This window comes from Aulonocara stuartgranti (genome assembly GCF_965226115.1).
Source record: "Aulonocara stuartgranti genome assembly, chromosome: 12".
In the NCBI taxonomy this organism is placed as follows: Eukaryota; Metazoa; Chordata; class Actinopteri; order Cichliformes; family Cichlidae; genus Aulonocara; species Aulonocara stuartgranti.
In genome coordinates this window covers 26,443,453-26,467,259 of record NC_138948.1, presented here as the reverse complement: position 1 = coordinate 26,467,259, position 23,807 = coordinate 26,443,453, and the positions used below count along the sequence as shown (strand labels likewise).

At 41.8% G+C, this 23,807-nt stretch overlaps 2 protein-coding genes across 5 annotated transcripts; one reads left to right on the top strand and one right to left on the bottom strand.

Moving 5' to 3' along the window:
* Positions 1–1,312: 1,312 nt before the first annotated feature.
* Positions 1,313–13,395, top strand: kdm2ba (lysine (K)-specific demethylase 2Ba). Of its 3 annotated transcripts, XM_082555448.1 has the most exons (11): positions 1,313–1,450; positions 4,773–4,997; positions 5,129–5,272; positions 6,178–6,265; positions 6,609–6,898; positions 8,288–9,102; positions 9,276–9,439; positions 9,527–9,688; positions 10,100–10,318; positions 10,398–10,471; positions 12,125–12,252. In XM_082555448.1, the coding sequence occupies exons 1-11, from the start codon at positions 1,397–1,399 to the stop codon at positions 12,137–12,139; spliced, it is 2,250 nt and encodes a 749-aa protein (XP_082411574.1). In that variant the 5' UTR covers positions 1,313–1,396; the 3' UTR covers positions 12,140–12,252. The 3 variants fall into 3 exon arrangements, with proteins under 3 accessions (XP_082411574.1, XP_082411573.1, XP_082411572.1); XM_082555447.1 differs by lacking the exon at positions 10,398–10,471 and having other exon boundaries at positions 6,178–6,264; positions 6,617–6,898; positions 12,125–13,395; XM_082555446.1 differs by lacking the exon at positions 10,398–10,471 and having other exon boundaries at positions 12,125–13,395.
* A 670-nt stretch (positions 13,396–14,065) lies between these two features.
* Positions 14,066–21,218, bottom strand: rnf34a (ring finger protein 34a). Of its 2 annotated transcripts, XM_082554681.1 has the most exons (8): positions 21,060–21,218; positions 20,316–20,534; positions 19,191–19,577; positions 18,677–18,739; positions 18,141–18,342; positions 16,635–16,664; positions 16,374–16,415; positions 14,066–15,858 (listed from the first exon to the last, which is right to left on the bottom strand). In XM_082554681.1, exons 1-8 carry the CDS (start codon positions 21,063–21,065, stop codon positions 15,671–15,673), a joined length of 1,137 nt encoding a protein of 378 aa, XP_082410807.1. In that variant the 5' UTR covers positions 21,066–21,218; the 3' UTR covers positions 14,066–15,670. The 2 variants fall into 2 exon arrangements, with proteins under 2 accessions (XP_082410807.1, XP_082410808.1); XM_082554682.1 differs by lacking the exon at positions 16,374–16,415 and having other exon boundaries at positions 21,060–21,217.
* Positions 21,219–23,807: the final 2,589 nt, after the last annotated feature.

Sequence of the window (23,807 nt, the reverse complement as noted above, 5' to 3'; positions counted from 1 at the left end):
AATCACAAATCTTTCAAAGTTTCTTGTTATCTTTAAAAAGGATATTACACAATGATAATGCAATGAATTTAAAAACAAGCTACAATACAAATTTAAAATATAAACATTTCTGCTTTGGTACAGCAGGTCCTTTTAGTGAGGTTTCAGTCAGAAAGTTTTGCAACACTTGAATTACCACAAGGTAACCACTTGTATATTTCCTGGCATTCAGTAGGCGGACGTACACTTTTTGTATCAGTGGGGGGATCTAGTTGTGGTACTTCTCTGTGAACTGCCAGAGTAGTCTGCCAGTGGGAGGGGAAACCATTCGGGGGCCAGACATAGCACAACCAAACATCTCACAGAGAATATTAGAAATGTTACTTTTTGCTTTATGTTGAACTGCTCCTGTGTCGTGAATACACTGACCTATGAATCTGTTCTTACACCGTCAGGAGCCCTAGACAAGATAATTCCAAAGCCATTACACTGTAGCTGGAGCAAACTGAGTTTCAACACTGGGTGGCGTCTATATGTTCATGTTCAATCTTTACACACACATTCTTGCTTTACATAACTCTGTGTTTAATCATCATAATTATATAACTAACCAAACAATGAGTAATACATACTTCACGTTGTGTTGAATCTGCTGTCAGGTAGGCTAAATCAGATAAGAAAGACAGTTCTTGACTGGGAAATCAAAGTGCTGTTTTTCACTTTTAGTTTAAGAGTGTTTACATCTAGCTACATTAGGTGAACTTTATACACTGTACATACATGGCTGTATAGTTGGGAATATTTTTAAAGTTTCAATTATTAAAAGTAAACACATTATCACCTTATCAACATTTGATGACAAACGCCTGAATAAACTCACTGAGTGTTTTTGAAGTTTAATGCTATTTGTAAACTGCTAAGCCCATAAGGATTAAAAGGTTAAACGCATTAAATAAACCTTTGAAGAATTTGTTCTGCCACTGAGTCATATAGCCCATAGACTGCCTACAAACGCCAAGACAAAAGCAAAGACGGACGAGTGTGGGAGGGAGACATCTTGTTTTACCTGCTTATCTTTACTTCCTGTTTCATCGACGTTGCGTTAACATACCACGTTAATTACATTTAGCCGATTTTATTGTCATATGGATAGGGTGTTAATACAATAACGAACCATCCCAGAAACCTGTATATTTGTTAAATTTCTGTACAACCCTCTGCGTTTACGTTTCTTTCCAATACATTTTGAATTATAGTTGTGTCGTTTAGGTTTTTTACGTCAGTTTTGATATTTCCTATGGTTCGTGAACGCAGCCTGCAGAAGCTGCCTGTGTGTGTTTGGTGTGAAGGAAGGGGGGGGGACGAACTTAGCTTGTTCAGCCATGTTAGTTTTCTCAAACGATGAGAGAGAGGAGACATGGCCTTGTCACTGAGCGGAGACGATGAGGAATATGATTCAGAATCTGAGCAGGTATTTTAATTTCGTGAACTCTACTTTGCTCTGTATGCTTCTCGATTTAAAAAAAGGGTTTTGGCGTTTTTTCCTTTTCGTCAGTTACTTCAGGTGAATGTTTGTATCCGCTTTTCCTCTCTCTATGTAGGTTAGTCGGGTTGAAAGGAGAAGGTGTGTTTTAAACCTTATTCTTCGGTCAGCCAGGTAATAGCGAATAAACACAAAGCTAAATATTTGTACACATTTAAAAGAACTGGAGTTCCTCCTTTTTGTGTTCCGTGACCGTCCAAAAACACACCGTGTCCTCGCCTCCTAGACACCATCTATCTTGTTAGCCACAACCGACCCATTTTTGTACTGACCACCTCTTAATAGCGAGCAGCCTCATCCAGTGAGGTTACAGATCCGCGGCTGTGACCACAACCTCGTTATCACCCACTACCTTAACGGTGAAGGCCATCCGACTTTATGCTGGCCAACTTATGATTTTATCGTGCACTTTGGTTAACCTGCTATATCGAAACTGTTTTTCATGTGATTGATTTCCTCTCACTTCCAAAACTTGTCCCACAACTCTGCGCCTTTAAGAAAGCTTTAGTCAAAAACGTTGAGGAAGCAGGGACAGAGAAAGGGGGTGGGGGTGGGGAGAGGGTAACAATGAAGTGTCTCTACTTCTGTTACTTAGTAGTCCAGTGGCCCCAAACTGGGCAAATGGGTTTGATTTTTAACAGAAATAAAGCTTTAATGTGGCTTACAGGGGGGAACTTCTCATGAGTGGCATGGAGTGCATGCTCATTTGAGGTCAGCAGCATGGATACTTTCTCACAGGGCTCATTAGATATTGCACAAGTCTCTCCAGCACACAGTTGGCATGTACAGTTCAAGAGAAATGGGAGAAGTGCTGATGTAAGCGTCAGACCCCTGCTCTTACACAATGTTTATATCCACAACACTCACAAGCAGTGTAGCATCAAAGATCATATTTTGAAGTCTTCTGTTGTGACATATTATAGGGAGAGCAGCACATGTTATTTGTGCTAATTGAGCCCGGGCAGCAGATGAAGGCAAACGTGAGTTTCACTTGCTGACATCCACGCTGATGCTGAGTCAGAAGATTGTGTCACAGCAATATGGGCCATGTTTTTATTTGCAGGGTTCAGCAGCCAATTAGTGTCTGTGCAGAGACAGTGGATCTGTAGCGTAGTGGTTTACACATTTGGCTACTAAGTGATCACGGGAGGAGATACATCTGGGATTAAAAAAAAAGCAGCCAAATAAAATTTGGAGACATGGAGGGAATGGAGGACATGTCAGTTTTTTGTTGTAGTTTTAAACTTTGCATGGACTTTATTTGCTCAGAGACTTGGCCTTACTTTAGATATGCTATGAGAGACAAAGTCATGTGAGATAAGGTTAGGGAAATGGTGAGGTATCAGCCACACCTGCAGCAACAGCACCTGTCCTTTCTTCTGTGTTTCTTTCTCATATTTCCGTATTAGTCAGATGGATTAATGGAAAGCTTGGCACCATGAAAATAAGCTTTGCCTGGTTTGATCATTTAGCCTGGTTTTGCATAGATGCTCTGTCAGCAGCAGCAGCAGGCAAAGAACAACTTCTTGAGCTGACAGCAACACAACAGAAGAAACTCTGATATGTAAAGGGATAGATCTAACAACGCGTTTCAAAATCCTCCTGGGGGAAAACGCTCCAAAGAGCAGTTTCTGTTAAACAAGAAGAAACATGTTGTCACTGTTGTTATTAGCAATTTGCCGTGCAGCTTCTTTAGCACATATTTAGGGCTGGTTTCTCCACTCCTTCCAGTGAATATCATTCAGAAAGCAAGAGTGACGTTATCGTTCGCCTGGAACATCTTGTTTTACCTGTCTGCAACGCCTCAGTATCATCTTCCACATAAGACAACCGCAGAGGCTTGAATGATCTTAATTTATTGTAATTTGGTGTTTTATACAAATGAATGGAGTAATAATTGGTCAAAGAGCTGAAATGAGCCGTCGTGCGTGGGCCGTGTGTGATTTCAGTAATAGAATAAGAATAGATGACATCAGGAAAGTGCTCAGAGCACAAATCATAGCTCCACTCTGAGCTTATTTTTATCCATCTCTCTCAGTTTTTTATTCAAACAGTTGCCATCAGAGAGGCAAATGTGTTGCCTAGGTAACCTCTCCTCCTGTGTGATTTGTCTTATTTTCATAGTGCTTTATATTGCCCTGCCATGGCAACAGGGAAGAGAGTAAGAAGGAGATGTGAGAAAATCACAAAATGAATTAAGGTTTCAGGATTCAGTTAGATAATTGGTTGCTTAAATTTCAGTCTGATCGTTAAATTACTGTTTTTATTTTTAGTCCACAGCATCACACTGTTGCTGCTTCCAGTGACTCAAATAAGAAGATTTGGAGTATGCTTTTGTCACAATTCTCAAGGTGACACCCTTAACCCTAAGCTTAACATGCACTGTGAGGATACAATTTCATTGACATGCCTACATTATGGGTACAGTTCAGTTTATATAGCGCCAAATCGCAACAGAAATTGCCTCAAGGTGCTTCATATCGTAAGGTAGAGACACTACCCTCACCACAGCTTTGTTTTTCTTTTTTTTAATTGTTAACTTGATTTAGAGTGAGTACTAGTTAACCCAGTAGCCAAGAAGCAAATCATTTGTTTAATCAGTAACACAATAATTGTATATCAAAAGCCTACAAACACCACTTATGTGTCGTTAATGTTCCATCCAATAGGAATCCAGTACTTTTTAAAGCAAAAACATGCAAATATTCACTGATTCCAGTTTCTAAAATGTGAGAACTTTTTACTTGAAATGGTAATCTGAATACCTTAATTTGGGGTTATTTTGAGAGATCATGATCAACTTTTCAGATATTTTGTTGACAAAATAATTACTTAGGAAATATTAAGGGAAATTAATTGATGAAAATTAATATTAATTGCTGCTTAAGTATAAACTGTTTCCACATGGCTCTGTTTGCCGAAGGATAGTAAAATCCCAAGTTCAAGGTGGAACTAAACTAAATTCCTTGTTTAGTTAAGGAATTTTTTAGTAGCTGGGTCATATGACTCACATGTAATTAAGCAGCAGCAAGAATAGCCTATAAATAAATACATAATGCATGCATCACAGTTTGATGGCAGTGCCAGTTTGATTGGATTCCTTGTGCTGATTACTGTTTTTTCAGCCGTTTGGTCTGATATCTGTTCACCTGTTAGTTTGCTTAAAGGTCCTGTGTCCATGTTCTCAATGACAGAGAGTCTCTTCATTTTGAGTTATCATCTAATGTCTCTTACGTTTTTTGCCTTCCAGCAGCGGGCAGCTAACCGGCCCAAACCCAAAATGGGGACGTCGTCAGCTGTTAAGCTGCCGTCCAACCGCAGCTCCTCTGGAGCCCGCCGCAGGAGGACACGCTGCAGAAAGTGCGAGGCTTGCTTGCGGTCTGAATGCGGGGAGTGTCACTTCTGTAAGGACATGAAGAAGTTTGGTGGACCAGGGCGCATGAAGCAGTCCTGCATCATGAGACAGTGCATCGCGGTGAGTCAGTAGAGCTTTAGAGCCAAAATTATCCATGAAGACATGTAACACTGTCAGCTTTGTTTTTCCAAAGCATTCACTGCTTAATAAACTTTATTTCTGCTTGTTTTTTCTTTTTTCGCCCCATGCAGCCTGTGTTGCCCCACACAGCAGTGTGTGTAGTGTGCAAAGAAGCCGGGAAGGAGGACACACTGGAGGATGAGGAGGACAAGTTTAACTTTATGCTGATGGAGTGCTCGATCTGCAATGAGATCGTCCATCCCAACTGCCTGAAGGTACAGAAGGGCGCCTACGTTGGGAACAGCTGAACAACTCCACCTCATCATTACAGTCATTGTGACGGTGACTCACACTGTTGCAGTAATGTGCCAGGAATCTCAGATCATTGTAACATGACAGGAGTGACTCAGGCAGTTGAATCGCAGTCAGAGGAGATAATTGGGTAGAAATGTTGATGTTTACATAACGCTAAAAAAACTTTGTTTGTGATGTGGATCTTAAGATTTTACGGCTCCGACATGACACCATCACGCTGAGGGTTTCACTGAACACATGCTTAAGAAAGCTTAAGAGGTCAGGAGTTTAAAAACAAACTCTCAGATTAAAAAAGAAACTGTATTAGATCATGACCAAAAAGGGCAACACACTGCACACACCCTGTTTGTAACCTGTTATGCAAAAACACAATTTGCTATTTGCATATGTTTGGTCAAACCAGTTTTTGAAGCATGGTCTGCATGTTTGTTTTGCATGCAAGAGCTAAGAATTTTTAATGCCATCAGCTAAATTCCTCAAAAGAGTAGAAAACAAACAAACAAAACAGAAAAAAAGAGGCTGCCTCTTTGTGCCTCGTTACAGGTTTTTCCTAGCTGTTTTATTGTCTTGTTGCAGAATATATTTGGAACCTCATACAGCAGTTTAGATTTGTAACAGCATATTTAGGCCGAGTTGAGATCTTTAACTGTTTATACTTCCCTTTTCTGAGTAATCCATGAAGCAAGAGTTGGCATGTTTAACAGCGACTGAGGTTAAACTGTGCTGACCTGCCTAACAAGTACGCGTCACAACAGCCACTTTCACTTCCCTTGCCTTGTTTGCATTAAACACACTGAACACAAGACTAAGCGAGAGCTGGCAGTTCAAGTTGAAATCCGACTCATTTGGCCGTTGTTTTTATCAGGTGTGTGACGCTTCGGGGGTGGTGAATGATGAACTCCCTAACTGCTGGGAATGTCCTAAATGCAACCATGCTGGAAAGAGTGGAAAAGTGAGTACAAATATGTGTGTGTCACGGTTTTTATGTCACGTTTCAGCTCATCAAGTGTGTTTTGGAAACAAAAGAGAATTAATTAGCATTACAGAGCTTTTGTTGCTTTCATTATTTCAATATTCGGTTAAAGCGTGTGTTGATCAACTTGCTACTTCCTGTTTATACTTTTGTCATCTTTCACATGTGGCAGTGAAGCAGGAAACCTCTGACTGCTGTGTCTTATGTTCTCGGTCACATTGATTTTGTTTATTAAACCATAGGAGCACTTTTAGGAACAGCGTATTTTTCTTGTCAATATAGGCTAAAGGTATAAAGTTGTCTCGCAATTATTGTCCCTTTGGCATTGAAGCAAAAAAGGGGCCCGGGGTTCAAGTATGCCTCCAACCTCCCTGGCTCTTTGCTGAGGGAACAGAAGCCTGTGACAAAGGAGGAAGGGGACGCTTCTTCAGCAACTAAGAGGAGGTCAGACAAAGAGGAGACACCCAGGTACCGACCCGAGGAGTCTCTCAGCCGCCAGCCGCCGGTGCTTTCACCCAGCAACCTGCCACGGCCCCGGCCCGAGGACAAACTGAGGAAAAAGAGGAAGCTGTTTGATGATGATGAGGAAGAGGATCTCAGTGTGAGGAAGAAGGTTTGTATAATAATGTACAGTGTGTAAATGGAGCAGTATTTTGGGGGCTCTAGAGTGCGACCAAATTGGTCACAAATGCGACCAAATTTTTCAATGGTGCGACTCAAAAAAAATCCTAGTTCGCACCGGTGCGACCAGATGTTCGAGTAAAAAAAAAAAAAAAAAAAAAGTCTCAGTGTGGTCAGACATAGTCAGGGGCGGGACTTCTCTGATTGGCCGTGGTGCAGATATTCCTGTGGTCCTTCGTGTGTACGTTTGAAAGTGCAGGTGGATAGAATTCCGCACAAAGACGTAAACACAGAGCGTGGACCCGACGCATCAGAATCAGTTTTCTCTTTCTTGGCTTTCTTACCCAACAGCACGTGAATGTCGTCATTAATTCCCTCTGACTTTTGCTGTATTGCTTCCACCATGATAAAATCACACTTCATGCACAGCTTTCTCTCTCTGTGTACTTTAAGAATAGTTTCCCATCTCAAATCTCTGTTTTCGCCATTATTAATTCGCTTAATTACCCACCAAACTACCGCTGTTTACAGCGCTATCTGACGCTTTTTTTTTCTTTTCTTTTTTTAATGACCTCAGACAAGAGAGGGCAGCAACTTCTGCTGTTCAATACTGAAGAAATTTAAACTTTTTAAAATTATGCAAAATTGCAGAATATTTTTAAGGTTATCTGCTATAAAACGCCAGACTGTCTGAGGCAAAACTGAATTGAATCCAATCGGGACCTTGTAAATCTGAATCGAAAGGATTATAGAAATCAATGATGATACCCAGCCCTAGTGAGTAGCCTAGGCCTGACAGAAGTGGATGTAGCTGTGGGTAATAAGATGTAAAAAGAACTATTGATAACTTTTTTGTTAAGGCCTGATCCGTCTGAAATTCATAGCCAGTGCTCTGACAAGGAGCCATCATTCTCTGAACCTGAAAAAGCACAGTGTATCCAGAAAACACATGTGCTGCGATAAATGCACTGCCCAAGTGTCCCCTCTCCCCACTGCCTTTCAGCGGCAGGCAGCAGCAAACAGGTCGCCAGAGGAGGCCGATGTGATGATTCATTTTAACATTGTCTACAAAGTTACCAAAGAGTGCCAAAGCACTGCAAGCACAAACACTTTTTCAGTAACTTATCTTTCTTGTAGAACTGTGCTCCAAATAAAGAACCTTGTGTTGACAAGATTGTTAGTTAATCATTTCTAAATCAATATTGTCTGTATGGACAGCAATATTCCCCCCAAAAAAGTGCACATGTAAAACTGCAGTGTTAAGTGATGCAGTTGAAAAATGTGGGTGCGCCTAACTTTTAGGTGTATCAGTGCAAACGTGGCAAAAAGATCTAGAGCCCTGACATGTGGTTTTGTTTTTGTTTTTTTTTTGTTTCTCCAGGAAAGGTCAGATGATCCTTATTTTTCCAAACTTCTTCAACAAATCAAGAGAGAAGAGGATGATGAAGATGCTGAAGAAGAGGATGAAGACGGAAGGGAGCCTCTTTTCCAGAGCGGTGTAGAGAGGAAAGGGCGCTCTGGAGACCCTGAAGATGATGTGGATTACAGGGACTCCAAGAGCGACCTTTTGAATCTCAGCCTTAGAACACCGGTTGGAGACAGTGACCAGTCTCACTGTAGCTCTCCACAGGCCGGCCCCAGCAGTGAGGGCGGGAGCGAGACCCAGGAAAAAGGCCCGCGTCCAAAGGCTCGGCGTAAGCGGCGTTTACCTAACAGAGAGCTGAGTCGGGAACTGAGCAAAGCACTTACCCAGGAAATCCAGAAGACCGAGGACTGCATGGCCAATGAGAACCGGCAACCACTGAAGCCTGAACCAGAGACGGAAAACGAGGAACCCAAGAAGCTGTTCTGCAACGGCAATGAGCTCGGGGATCAGAGGGCCCACCTCAAGACCAAAGAGATGAATGGGAACTCCTGGGAGCTGCGACACTTCTACCCAAGTCAGATCACTCCGCTGGGCTTCAACAGGAGCACTCCGACAACCCGGCCGGTTCCTCCGCGCTCTCCACCCAAGTGTGTCCAAATGGAGCGGCACGTTATTCGGCCCCCTCCCATAAGCCCGCCTCCCGACAGACTGCCTCTAAAAGATGGAAAAGCACACATTATCCAGCGAGAGCTCTGGATGAAGATATTCCGCTATCTCACACACCAGGAGCTGTGTGTGTGCATGAGAGTGTGCAAGACGTGGAACAGATGGTAAATGCACAGCACTATCTCAACAGTGATTTAAAATATATTTCTGATGTTTACAGTTAGTGCAGAAGAGAAAAAAACCCTCTGAAATGTGGAGGAGCAGTTACAGTTTGGTTTAGAGTGTTCTGCCTTGACACAAAGACCTGACATTCAACACAAATCTTTATTTCTGCTAGGTGTTGTGACAAGAGACTCTGGACAAAGATAGATCTGAACCGCTGCACCTCAATCACCCCACTCATGCTAAGTGGGATTATCCGCCGACAGCCAGTCTCCCTGGACCTCAGCTGGACCAACATTTCCAAGAAACAATTAAGCTGGCTTATTAACAGACTGCCAGGTACTTAACTATAAGGGATTTTTGATCTAAGGTTACAGAACCCCCACCCCCCAAATCAGTGTTTTAAAGTGCCACTATATGTTTTAGGTCTGCGAGTGTTAAGGCTGTCAGGTTGCTCCTGGGCTGCTGTGTCTGCACTCTGCACCTCCAGCTGCCCTCTGCTGCGCACTCTCGATGTGCAGTGGGTGGAGGGACTCAAAGATGCACAGATGAGGGACCTCCTCTCCCCTCCCACAGATAACAGACCAGGTAAAGCACAACTACTATCATAAATGTGCCCTTTTCTCCTGCCTGCCATGCTGTTATGCATAAATGATACTCAAAGTTAAGTTTTAACAGCTGCAACATAAACACAGTTACTAATCATTTCACATTAACTTGCGTAAGTGTTAATGTTAAAACTCTTAGGTACTCAGTTACACATTGCTAACTATTTTATAGAGCAACTCTTGGAGTGGGAAGCTTTTCAGTAGCTGAAAAGGTTATTGCTCTCATTCCAAACCCCAAAATAGATTTTTCCAGGAGGCGCTGCTTTAGATTTACGTTTTCAAACTGAAACACAAGCGTGAACTTGAATGTCAGAGACTTTTATAATCTTGAGGTGTTGATCAAATTTAAAATTGTTCTGTGTTACTTTTTATTTGACCAACTAACTAACAGGCCAGCTGGATAACCGCTGCAAGTTGCGGAACGTGGAGGAACTGAGGTTAGCGGGGCTGGACATCACCGACACGTCTTTACGCCTCATAAGTCGACAGATGCCTTTGCTCTCCAGGCTGGACCTTAGATACTGCAACCATATCAATGACCAGTCAGTCAACCTGCTGACAGCAGCAGGGACCACAACCAGAGATTCCCTCACAGAAATCAACCTCTCAGGTGAGATGTTGAATCAGAGCGTGGAGTCATGGGAATATACAGGCATCAGGCTTTTTCATGTTTGTTTTTTTTCCAGCAGGCTTGCATACAAGTTCAGCTGGGCGGCTGAATTCAAATAAATGGCACACTTCCTGTCCTTTAAATAACCTGATGGTCAGTCTAAACTCATACTTCCATATAATAACACAGAAAGCACCTCTGTTAGGACAAAATAGAACTTGTCATAAGACATACAATGATTGATATTTTTATTGAGACTGGGTGTGTCTGTTTCCAGTGGCTCAAGTGTTTGTATTGTTTGTGTTGGTGTCTCTTTTGGGTGCCAAAATAAAAACAAACAAACATTGAAACTAATAAAACAAAACTGAAACAAGTAAACCAACTCTGTAAAATAAACTGCAGTCAAAATAAGTGTTTAAAATTATATAGAAGTTTTCAAAAGTAATGGAAAATACAAGACAATAACAACTCTTGTGTTAACCACAGAGGAAGAAGGCGAAATAGGGGGTTTTGCTAAAGCATCGATATTAGCCACTAAATTATTTAAATGCTGTGGGTTGTGCTTGATTGTTCCAGGAAATTATATACTTGGACTTGAGATGAATAAATAGATTAGTATACTTAGCATTGGTTAGTTTACTTCCTTTAATATGCTGCTTTTAGCATTTCAGCTACTGTGCACTTAGCTTGTGTTTTTTTTTTTTTTGTTTGAATTAGCAACGGTACTCAGAATTACAATCTTCTTTACTGTCATTGTGTAAAATGTAAAAAACAAGACAAAATGCAATGCTTTGCAAATATTGTAAACGCATATTTTATTCATAACAGAACATAGATGACATCTCAAATGTTTAAAATAAGAAAATGTTACAATTGTAAGAAAAATATTAGCTTGTTTTGAATCTGATGGCAACAAAATGTCTCAGAAAACTAGGACATGTACTTGGCATTGTTGTGGTGGGAGCATATGTTGTTCTAAAAGCTGTATATAGCTTTCAGCATTGATTGTGCCTTTCCAGATGTGCAAGCTGCCAGTTCCATAGGCACTAAAGTCCGCCCATACCGTCACAGATGGTAGTAAGCTGGATGACAAGCCCTCTCCTCTTTAGTCCAGAAAATCAGGTGTCCATGGTTTTTAAAAATAATTTGACATTTTGATTTTTCTGACCACATAACAGTTTTGCTCTCAATGACAGAATCATGCCTGTTTTTAGTGCTGCACCACCTGAGGGCCAGGAGATAACAGGCATCCGATATTAATTGTTGATCTTGTCTGCTGTGAGGAGATTTCTCCAGAATTGTGAGGGCAGTGTTTTGTAAAGCCTGTCTTCACTTCTAAAGAACTCTTAAGTGTCTCTTTAAGATGCACTTTTAATAACCAGACATTACTGGCCTGTTGCCAATTAACCTAATTAGTTTAAAAATATTCCCTCAGCTGCTTCTTCTTAGTACCACTTACTGTTTTGGCCTTTTGTTGCCTCCATCCCAATGTTTGAGTTTTTGTGAGACATGCTGCTGCCATCAAATTAAAAATGAGGTAATATTTTTCTTAAAATTGCACATTTTCTCAGTTTTTTGTGTACTGTTTTGAAAAAAGGAAATGCGCGAGATCTGCAGATCATTGCTTTCTGCTTTTATTTACATTTTAGTCCCAGCCTTATCAAAGTCCCCGGTTTACATTTATAGCAATAAAGCCCAGTTTTTGAATGCCAGATGTGATTAGTCTGGAGACGTATACATTTTTAAATTAGCAGGACTGACAGTTTTCTGTTCTTCTAACCCTTTTTCCTTGCCTCATTTTTTCAGTGTGTAACAGAGTAACGGACCATTCCTTAAATTTCTTCAAGCGCTGCGGAAGCATCTGTCAGATAGACCTTCGCTTCTGCAAGCAGGTGACCAAGGCAGCCTGTGAAAGGTTCATCGCAGAGATGTCTGTGAGTGTACCGTTTAAATTGAAAGAGGACAAATTGCTGCAGAAGATAAGCTAGTTCCCAACAGGGCAAACAATAAAAGGACTTCAAAGATGGTCTTTGCACTTAATGGAACAACTGGTCCTGTGATAAGTCTCTGAATCACTGTCAGTAAACTGAAGTGAAAGATTGAGGTTGACTGGATGGAAGCCTTGGAGTCTAATGTCAGGAGGTGACAAACATTCACTGGACGGGTTAAGAAGAGATGGCATGCATGTGTTTCTTTTGAGACTACTTTTATAAAGACCTGCTTGTAATTGACTCCTGGGTTATTTTTATTCCTTAAATATTTGAAAAACAGTATTTTTATAGCAGCAACATTTCATGAGTTTACAGTGTCTCAGGAACTATTATCACAGAGAGACTGTACCGTGAACTGAAAATGATCTCCTTCAGTTTGCCCTCTTGTAACAGTCTGCGTGCCAAAATGTACATTTGAATTTAACATCACTTCAGTATCAGAAAAATAAAATAGCATGTACAATATATCTGATCATAAAAATATTTAGAATGTCTTTTTGATGAAGATAAAAAAAAAAAAAAAAAAAAAAAAAAAGATAAACAAATTTCATATTCTGTTACACCCTCATGCCTTCAGTTACATTACTACTTTAAACTGTGGAGTGTTTTTGCTTTATGGGGTTTTCAACAATATTTCAATATTAATTTATTGATTGTTTTTTTTATTACTGTTTGTATTTATTCAGTAAGTTGACATAGGTGTGTCACATAGCTGGGTCAAATAATTAGTACAAGTAATTTATCAGGGTGATTTAAGCCTGTTGCAGCTCCCAGCGGGTGAAGTTCAACACCCAAAAGTTAGTAACAGGAAGCTGACTGTCCCAGCAACTGTGAAACTGACTTTGTGATAATACAGTAATCCCCCACACATCTGTTTTCACCTGGTTCTGGTTTATATAATCTGCTAACGCTGACCTTTGCAAATAACTCATTTGCATAGTTTTGAACCTATACTCCCTACAGTAGGTGTTGTATTTTGGTTGTTGTGCTGTAATTGATCACCTCAGGTGAATGTGATGTTTATATTTGTAAATCCAAAAATGATGTGCTAATATGCATTAAAAGAATTTCATTTGTACCATTAAAGCGAGGCTTTGCTCTTTTCTCTTTTTTCCATATTCTCACAGGGCTAATAGATTTTACCTAATTTGTACATTTGGCACAAGCCTGTAGTTTGTACTGTTGCCTCACAGCAAGGTGGTCCTGGGTTTGAATCCACCATCTGTTCGTGGTCTTTCTCCCACAGTCCAAAGACATGCAGTTAGGTTCATTGGTGCTTCTAAATGACCCATAAGTGTGAATGAATGCCTGCCTCACTGTTAGTCGTGTGAAAGACTGGCAACCTGTCCAGTGTGTACCCCACGTCTCACCCTATGACATCTGGCATAGGATCCAGCCCCCTCATGACAGATGGGTGGATGACTTGCAAAAAAGTCATGTTTGCCAAATATCAGAGAAATACAATAAGAGGGTTTAAAATAATTTTCTTTTTACCACTTTTTGAAGTAGTGAAATTAGATCAAGTTAACTTTTGTTTGTGTTTAAGTTGTAAGAAATTATTGGATTGATTTGTTTATTTTTTTTTCACAAATTTAACGCCATACAATTTTAGAGAATGAAGTAAGAAGTGTGTTCTAAAACAAACCTCTCATCACCACCCAGGCCTTGTCTTGAACAATTTTGTGTTTGGAACTTAAAAGGCTGTGACATGATCACTTCCTCAGTAATCATTAGCCAGGACAGTAAAAGACACATGCAGATTTCAATTGAAATTTTAATTACCAAAATAAAAAGTTCAACATTCCCAAATACAAAGACCAAACCTAGCACACAATTAAACCCTCTGTAAAAGGAAAAAAGTGCAACCTGATCCGCTACTGTGCATGACTGTAGCAGACATCTTTACTGTAATAGCAGCAATTTTGACTTTGTGGGTTACAGTACAGAGCGAAAAGCTTGTGAAAGAGCAGGGTTTTGTGGGAAAATAAAAGCAGAGAATTTGTTTCAGGGGTAGGGGCAATCTAAGGAGTAGGATATGACCTATCTGGTGTAAAGCAGTGTCATGCTCTGGTTCAAGCAAATTAATGCAGATTAAACACATTTTAAATCACCTGACAGGAAAAATGTAAACCTCTAAATATAAACTGAACCCAATCCCTGGGCCACTTCAATCAAATAATTAAAAAAAAAAAATAGATATATACATATCTCATATGGATCCATATATGCAAATATACATCAAGTCATTAACTTCTATTTACTTCCTCACAGGTGTCAGTAAACTCATAGCTATATCTTTGAATAGTTAGTTCAATACATTACTCCTACATGAGAAAATTCAACTCGTTAAGACACTTCATTCCATTCTCAACAATACACGACAAATAAAAACAAAACAAAAAAAACAGTTCCGCGGGAGGTGGTTGGGGAAGGTGGTGGGATGAGTTAGCACCGGTTTTCGTACTTTGTCTCCACTAAAGAGACAAATCAAGAGGTGACAGCGGAGGTTAGCTATTGCTGTAACGACAGACGTTGTGTGATCATTTAAAATGTGTAATGCATACAAGTAGCTATGTAACAAAATAAGTGAACAGAACAATTATATGTCAACTCCATCTGAAAAATCACAGCGGCTTTGAACTCAAGCAGCTCAAAGATAAGCACGCATTAACTCAGCTACTATTAGGTCGCTTGCGAGTAGTGGATCAACACAGTTGTGAAGAAAAGTGCTTTCTGGTCAAACATGCTGAGGAATCAACAATCCAACACTAACCCTCACAGCTGAAGGAAGGGGGGAGAAAAAAAAAAGAAAAAAAAAAGGTGAGAAGCATAAGGGCATGACGCATTATTTGGCACCTAGTTCACACTCTCCTATGTTGAGCTTCAGCATGTGCCCTCGCCCTCATGAAGATATGTAGTCACTTGCAGCAGTTGTTAAGTGAGGTGCTCTCAGGAATGCCCAGCAGAGTAGAGAACCAGCTACAGTTTACAGGCAGATCTGAGGGTGAAGCGTTGTTTAACAAGACTGCACGCGGCTCGTGCCGCACATTCTTTGCTTTGAAAAACTGTAAGAAATACATTTAAGACATTTGAGAATAAACACAGATATGGAAGATATGTTAACTTGAGGAATGACTTGCTGGAGGGTACGTTCCTACGCTCTGCCCACTCGTGAAAGCGAATAGTCAAAATTCTTCAGAAAGACATTTCTTAGATTTCACTGTGCAAATAAAGTGAGACCTCAGGGAATACAAACATCCACAGACTGAGTCTTTTGGGGATTTGAAGGTTACGAGCTGCATTGTTGAGGTTAAGGTACAGTCTCAGTCTGAAGCAGGTGCAGTGGTGCTGCAGAGGTGCATTAGGATTTGAAGACGTGCACAGCTCTCACGACGTACTGCCTGCAGATCGGGCATTCATTCATCCTCTTGCCGCACTTGGTGCAAGTGACCATGTGTCCACACTCCAGGAGGACGCAGTCGATCGTAGCGTCCATGCAGATCCTGCAGAGGTTGTCGTCGTGAATCGTCAGTGGACAGTTCTCCCCATCTGCGAGAAAAGAGAGTGATATAACCACACAATGAGTAAAGGGTAAGAGAGCACTGGAATACTCAAAGCTTCACAAAGCACCCTTGTCTGATCGAGGTCGGTCATGCCCACAATCGCCTGCAAAATAACAACCCCTGCAGTTTCTAAGTGTCAAGATGTTACTATGTCAACCACACAATTTTGATCTCTAGAAGCAAGCTCAGAGTGAACACACAGGGCTGACATACTCCAGTTTTCAATATAATTACTTCACATATTCCACACACACACACACGAATAGATGAAGGAGATTGATCCACCATGAAAATCAATCTTCAATTTTCTTAAGTGGGATAAATGAACATTCAACTTTCATCCTCAATGCAACATCAATATCCCCTCACAGGAAGAACCACGTATGGAAATGTTTCAAAGAAATGGGTCGAATGGAAAATGAGAACAGGTTCACAACGAACACTGGTGCGGTGCAGATGGGTTCATAGATGGAACATGTGACCACAAGGTATAAGCCTTACCTCCAATGGCACCATTGCAGATGGGAGGGGGGAAGGTCATCACTTTATGAGGGAGGAGTAAAGCAAGCGCGAGACATATCAACAGGAGTCTAAACGAAAAACTCGTTCAAATGACCCTACCTATGTGAGTTATCAATAGCACTCGCAGTAAATAATATTGTCAGAGGAAGCAGAGATATTTAGTTTCAGTGGTTAAAAACAGGATGTAGTTCCAACAATGACATCTAGGACACTGCACACAGAAGTTGGGTGAAAACTTACCTGTGGTTACAGTGCTGCTCACATTTTCCACTGCAAGAGAAATAAATGAAATGTACTGACACACTTCATTCGACCACACAACATGATGCAGTTGAAAAGGTTTGTAAACTCTTTGAAGTTAGCTGGATTTCTATGTTTAACTTGCTGATAAAATGCGGTCTGATATTAATTATAAACACAGCTCTACTTCTACTGTCTTTATTATCTTTATTACTGGCTCACAGTACAGGCTGGAGAAGGTTAACTCTACAGTTTATTAAATGGTACAGTCTGTTTTTGTAAGCAACCACAGCTTTTTTAAACATTTCCTATAGCTGCTCGAGACTTGCACAACTGTCAGGAGGAATTTAGATTCAAGCCGCCTACATAATGGTTTCAGTTCATCAGTAATTCTAAAATATCTTGATTCTTCTTTAGGTCATCTCAGTTAAATTAAGGTCAGGACTTCTGATTTTCTCCTATTCACAGCAATGGCTGTAAAAAAAGACTTCTGGTCCTCTAGATGTCTGTAGGACAGGGCCTCAGTGACTTATTTTGGATTATACCGAATAAGAAATTAGCTTTAGTTTGTAAATCTTGGTTATACTACATTCCAAAAAACAGGATTATGGATGTCGTGCTGCCGGCTTGTGATTGACAAGTTGTTAGCTAATAAGTAAGCACTTTCACTGTTAGCCTAGCCACCCTCATCAAATCAGTTTGTATTTATTTCTTTTTCAAATGAAAAAAAAAAAAAAAAAAAGATTGCAAGGATGAAAATACAAATCTCAAGACTTCAAAACACAACATCAGAAACAAACAGATGACATCACGGTAGCTACGCCCACCTTTTACACTGTGCACTGACCGCGCTTCACAGATAGGTGTGAAGGACTTTTCTTCACTCCAAACATACCGCTGTGTTCACTTAAACTTTTGTTGGCTGAACATATCCTACAATAATGTCCTACAACTTTTAGGATATCCAGAAGATCTGTAGTAGTTTACGTTAATCGTATCCTATTGTTCAGTGATTTTTCTCAAAATTTACACATGACCAAAGATTTCAGCCTTCTGAGAGACTGAGCAGGCTGCTTAATGCTTCGCACCACACCAGTCGCTTTTTGTTCTTGAGAACAGCAGACTTAATAAAGACATGCAAGGACTGGTTACTAACCTGAAAGGTAACCTCTATCCTCTATTACCTGAACACTGGACTTTTTAGAGAAGTAATTAGCACAGAGGTTAATAAACTCTTCCAGCCTGGACTGTGAGTATCTATTCAGAGTCTTTAATAAAGATGCGACAAAATGAGTGTTTGTGTTTTATTAGTTTAGTCACATTTGTCTGTGATTGTTATTTAGATGAAGATAAGACCACGTTTATGTGCAAAAGATCTTAACTATTACAAACATTTCATATACTATAGATGAATTCCATAAGAAATAAAAAAACAGGACTGCTTTAGAGCTGACAGCCCCCCCTCCCCCCACAGGATTTAAACACAGTAAGAAAGTTAATACCCACATGATTTCCTGTTCTCTTCAGTCTCCCTGTAAAGTCTGCTGACACGCTCCACCAGCTCCCACTTCTCACAGCACCCTGAATAGTTGACAAAATTCCTGGCCAGTATCTCTTTCAGCTGCCTGACAGACAGGCCCTCAATATCCCGTAAACTGGAGATGTCTGAGAGGGATGCTCTGGCCCAACGTCGAGTCTGAGGACTAACCTACAGGACAGGAAACACCACTAAATGAAATATTATGCACACAATACTCTTTTTTCATCATATTCTGCTTCTTGTTAATCATTATAATTTATTTGTTTGTTTGTTTTTTTAAACTGTCTGCAAACATGAACGCATAACTGAGTTTTCATATCTCCAAGTAAGCAGAACTGTTTCTGGGATCTTAGATGAATAAAATTCTTTTCATTGATTTTCAACCCAAGTCACCCAAAAGCATCTAAGCATTCATCACACTGCTCTCTAATACTTGCACCACAGTTTTATCAGCAATAATGCATGAATTCACTTTTATTAAAAGGAAAATAAATAGAAAGACCTCAGGAGTGTCTTCACTGGGATCCAAGTTGAGAAGAGACACTGATGTACCGTCTCCCAAATCCTGAAAGGCAACAACAAACATCGTATGCACTGCACACAAGAAGCATGCCGCCAACAGAAGATTAGGATTAGACAGACCTCAGCCAGCCCATTGATACACTGGAAACAACAATGCCTGGTACGTTCCATTCAAAGACAAGCTTACTGCTCTATAATCAGGCCTGGTACAAGTATTTATAGTGGCTCCTGGCTGCTTGAGGTTGGGCTCTCTTCTAGCTTATTTGCTTTCTTTTATTGCTTTCTAAAGTCCTGATTTGTTTTTATTTAGTTGGTGTGCAAATTTAGCTGAAAGGATGAGCAGTGAACTCTAACCGACTCATTTTCTGGAAAACACTCACGTGAATTTCTTAGAAATGTATGCGTTGCACCAACAGAAAAGTATTACTACATAAATATCTGTAGAGGTCTGGAGAGTATGTTATTTGCATACATGTGTTTAACCTGGTTCTGACCTGGTTGGTGTCAGAGCTATCGCTCCTGCTGAGCGCTTCCTCCTGAGAGGCAGCGAACGCAGACAGCTCGGAGGCAGACTGTGTGGTAGAAGGGGTTGGAGTGTACAGGGAACGCGACTGAAGGCTGGTCATGTCGGGGTCCTCCTCTTCCTCGATTCCTTGATGACAGAGAACCAAGTCCACCAGATCTTCCTTCTCCCTGCAGGTGTCGGTGGGGATGTTACGCAGCAGCAAGTACTGACGCAGGTCCTTCACTCTGAGACGCATGAGCCGCGGCCGCTGAAAGGCCGTCGCCTTCAGCAAATGACACGTGGCACAAATGCGTAAATTCTCCTGAAGCACGGAGCACAGAGAGCAGAAGCTCTTCTTGCAGTCGCAGCAAATATACTGAGGAAGATAAACAAGGTGATGGAAATGAGGGAATTAGTGATTTATGCACACCTTCCGCCATGTGCTACTGCAAGGTATCTCATCGCAGGAAGACGTCACAGACAAAAATGTAACCCGTCTCATTCTCCTCCTTATATGCACATATATTTTATAATAAATATTGCTATTACAGTCAAAACAGGAAAAATACCAAAACCATTTAATAAATCACTGAATGCCACCAGAGCTTTATTGCATTTCTATCACTCACATCTGCTCTTCCCATGCAGACAGAGACAGGAGGTGCTTTCTTTCATGTGACAAACATCAAAGAGTAATAAATGCAAGATATGGGATTAGACCGGCATGGTGGTGTGCAGAGGGTTCAGACAGAGTGAGAGCCTGAGCATGAAGATATTAGAGCACTAGCATGTTGGTCCATCTGCCTCCCAACTTGTGCCTTTTTGTCCCAGGACAAATAAATATTCATCATGTCAGCACTCTAGAAAACCAGTTAGCCTCTTTTTAACTATTTCAATTCGTTTAAACCTTTATAATTACATGCTTTTTTCTTCAAAAAAAAAAAAAAAAAAAAAAAAAAAAAGAACACCCATTAAAAATGCACATGAGAAAATGAGCTAAGCACGCACACTCTCCATGCCCACAGTACTTCTGTCTAAATAATTCATTTAATATGTTTCCTCCTTATCAGACCAGGTAATATGTTTGTATTAGACAGAACACCCAGGCACCTACCTTCCTCCTGAAGACTGAGAAGGCCTGACCACAGGCCTTGCATACAAGACTGGGACTCCCTGAGCTGGTGGGCGGGTACGTGGAATATCCCGCACTGGGGGCAAATCTGAAGGGTCCAGCACCGGCCCCGAACCCTGGCTGCTGGCCTCTGACGGCCCCAGTACCCATGACTTCATTCAGCAGACCACAGCATGAAGCCCACATGGAAGAGGCCCCTGCCTGACATTTACAAAACACCTTTACTTCAGTATTTAGTGTCTTCACGTTGAATCCTGAAGAACATCTTGTTCTTACTGACAATATGTCAGCCACAAAGGCCCATCAGTATAATTTATACACGGTTACCACAAGCACCACAAGGTCACATATATGTGCATATTATACATGATTATAATACATGAAACTACTAGAAGGGGTTTGTACGAGCTGTTCATAAAGCACAAGATGTGAATAGATAAAGTAAATGTCAACAGTAAAAGCACTTAAGGTACCTAATGTCACAAAAAAGCAGAAAAAAAGCTAGACCAATATTCACCTGGAAACCTAATGTAACTAAATAATCTTAACGTCAAATCAGTGTTGAGTGACAGGTGCCAGAGTGGCTGTTTGTCCGGCCGTTTTGAGTATTTAGCCAGCACAAGCCCAGAAACGTCAGCGACCTGAAGCTTGCGTTAGCCGTTTGGTGCTAGCGAAAATCTAATCAGACAGATAATTGGAACAAAGGTTATGTAAAGAAAAAAATACCTTCATTGCAACTCCGGCGTGTCTACCAAGACAAAAGAGACTGTCAGTGTAACCATTGCAATGCGTAGCGTCGCTTATTTAGATAAAGTATCTTCTCTGAACGTAATGTGATGAAACCAACTCCCGAGTCCACCGCCGCTGTACTGCTGCTTCTGTGGTCTTATTGCAGCCAGGCGACGCATTAGTGCCACCTACTGTTAAGTCAAGTCAAGTCAAGTCAAGTCAAGTCAACTTTATTTGTCAATTCTGCCACATGTACAGGACATACACAGAATAGAAATTGCGTTACTCTCAAACCCTAGTGATTAGAAAAATGCAAATAAAATAATTAAAAAGTAAAAATTTAAATAAATACAATACAATTTTACGTATAACAAAAAAAGCTATGCAATATACAATATACAATATTCAAGTAAGAAGGCATAGTGGTGCAAAATAGGCAAATAGTGCAAATGGAGATTTAGTAGTGTACGGTAAGAGATAGTGTAACAACAAAGTCTTATGAGGTCCAATGCTTAAGCAGTCCAATGCTCCACAAAGTGACTGGAGCAGGCCAGTGAGTGCGTCAGAGAGTGAGTGTGTGTGTGTGTGTGTGACAGAGTTCAGTGAGACCGTGGTGGAGAAGAGGGGAGAGGGGGGCAGAATCGGGAGGGAGTTTAGCTTCCTGACAGCCTGATGGATGAAGCTGTCCTTCAGTCTGCTGGTCCTGGCCTGGAGACTCCGCAGTCTCCTCCCTGACGGCAGCAGCTTGAAGAAGCTTTGCATTGGGTGCGTGGGATCAGCCGCTATGCAAAGGGCTTTTTTAGTGAGACGGGTGCTGTAAATGTCCTGGAGGGAGGGGAGAGAGACACCAATGATCCTCTCTGCAGCTCTCACTATGCGTTGGAGGGTTCTATGGCAGGACGCATTGCAGGCTCCAAACCACACAGTGATGCAGCTCGACAGGATGCTCTCGATGGTGCCTCTGTAGAAAGAGTACATGATGGGGGCTGGAGCTCCTGCTCTTCTTAGTTTGCGGAGAAAGAAGAGACGCTGCTGTGATTTCTTGGCCAGTGCTGTGGTGTTGTACGTCCAGGAGAGATCCTCTGTGATGTGCACACCCAAGAACTTGGTGCTGCTCACTCTCTCCACAGACGCTCCGTCAATGGTCAGAGGAGCATGTTGGGTGTGCATTCTCCTGAAGTCCACAACAATCTCCTTCGTCTTCTCCACATTCAGAGAGAGATTGTTGTCAGCACACCACGTGGCCAGGCGTCTCACCTCACTTCTGTAGTCGGTCTCATCCCTGTTGCTAATGAGACCCACCACCGTTGTGTCGTCCGCAAACTTGATGAAGAGGTGCACTGTGACTGCACTGTGTGATGGAGTGCAGTCATGGGTCAGCAGAGTGAAGAGGAGGGGGCTCAGCACACATCCCTGCGGGGCCCCCGTGTTTAAAATGATGGTGCTGGATGTATTACTGCCGACCCGTACTGCTTGAGGTCTTCCGGTGAGGAAATCCAACAGCCAGTTGCACAGTGAGGTGTTGAGCCCCAGCTGGACCAGTTTTTGAGTGAGCTGTTGGGGGATTATAGTGTTGAATGCTGAACTGAAGTCTATGAACAGCATTCGAACATATGAATCTTTTTTGTCCAGGTGTGTGAGTGCTGAGTGGAGTGCAGTGGAGATGGCATCATCGGTTGAGCGATTGGGCCGATACGCAAACTGGAAGGGGTCCAGGGAGGGGGGCAGGACAGTCTTGATGTGCTGCATGACTAGTCGTTCGAAGCACTTCATCAGGATGGGAGTAAGTGCAACAGGACGGTAGTCATTAAAGCAGGAGGGAGATGACTTTTTTGGAACCGGAATGATTGTGGTGGCTTTAAAACATGTGGGGACGACAGCCTGGATGAGTGATATGTTGAAGATGTCTGTGAAGACATCAGTGAGTTCCACTGCACAGTCTCTCAGTGCACGACCAGGAATGTTGTCAGGACCCGGAGCTTTACGTGCATTGATCCTGCTGAGGGATCTCCTCACGCTGTCCGGGGACAGAGTCATCACCTGGTCACCAGGAGGGGGTGGGGTCTTCTGTGCAGTGGTGCTGTTTCGGACTTCAAAGCGAGCAAAGAAAGTGTTCAGCTCGTTCAGCAGGGGGATAGTACTGTCACAAGTCTGTGGTGGGGGCTTGTAATCTGTGATGGTCTGAATGCCCCGCCACAGGCTCCGTGAGTCTCTGCTGTCTTTGAAGTGATGGGATATTTTCCTGGAGTACTGTCTCTTAGCCTCTCTGATGCCACGGGAAAGGTTGGCCCTAGCTGTCCTCAGGCTTGCCTCGTCTCCATCTCTGAAGGCAACATTCCGAGCTTTCAGCAGCCTGTAGACCTCTCCTGTCATCCATGGTTTTTGATTGGCCCGGACAGTTATGGTTTTCGTGACTGTTACATCCTCAATGCACTTGTTGATGTAGGCTGTAACAGTCTCTGCGTACTCCTGGAGGTCAGTGGTGTTGTTGTAGGTGGCAGCCTGCTTAAACATGTTCCAGTCTGTGGTGTTAAAGCAGTCCTGTAAAGCCTCTGAAGACCCTTCTGGCCACACTTGTATCTGCTTACGAACCGGTTTGGTGGCTTTAACGAGCGGTCTGTAAACAGGCATTAGCATGACAGTGATGTGGTCTGAGGCGCCGAGGTGGGGGAGGGGAAAAGCTTTGTAAGCTCCTCTCTGGGTGGTGTAAACAAAGTCCAGTGTGTTATTTCCCCTTGTTGGAAA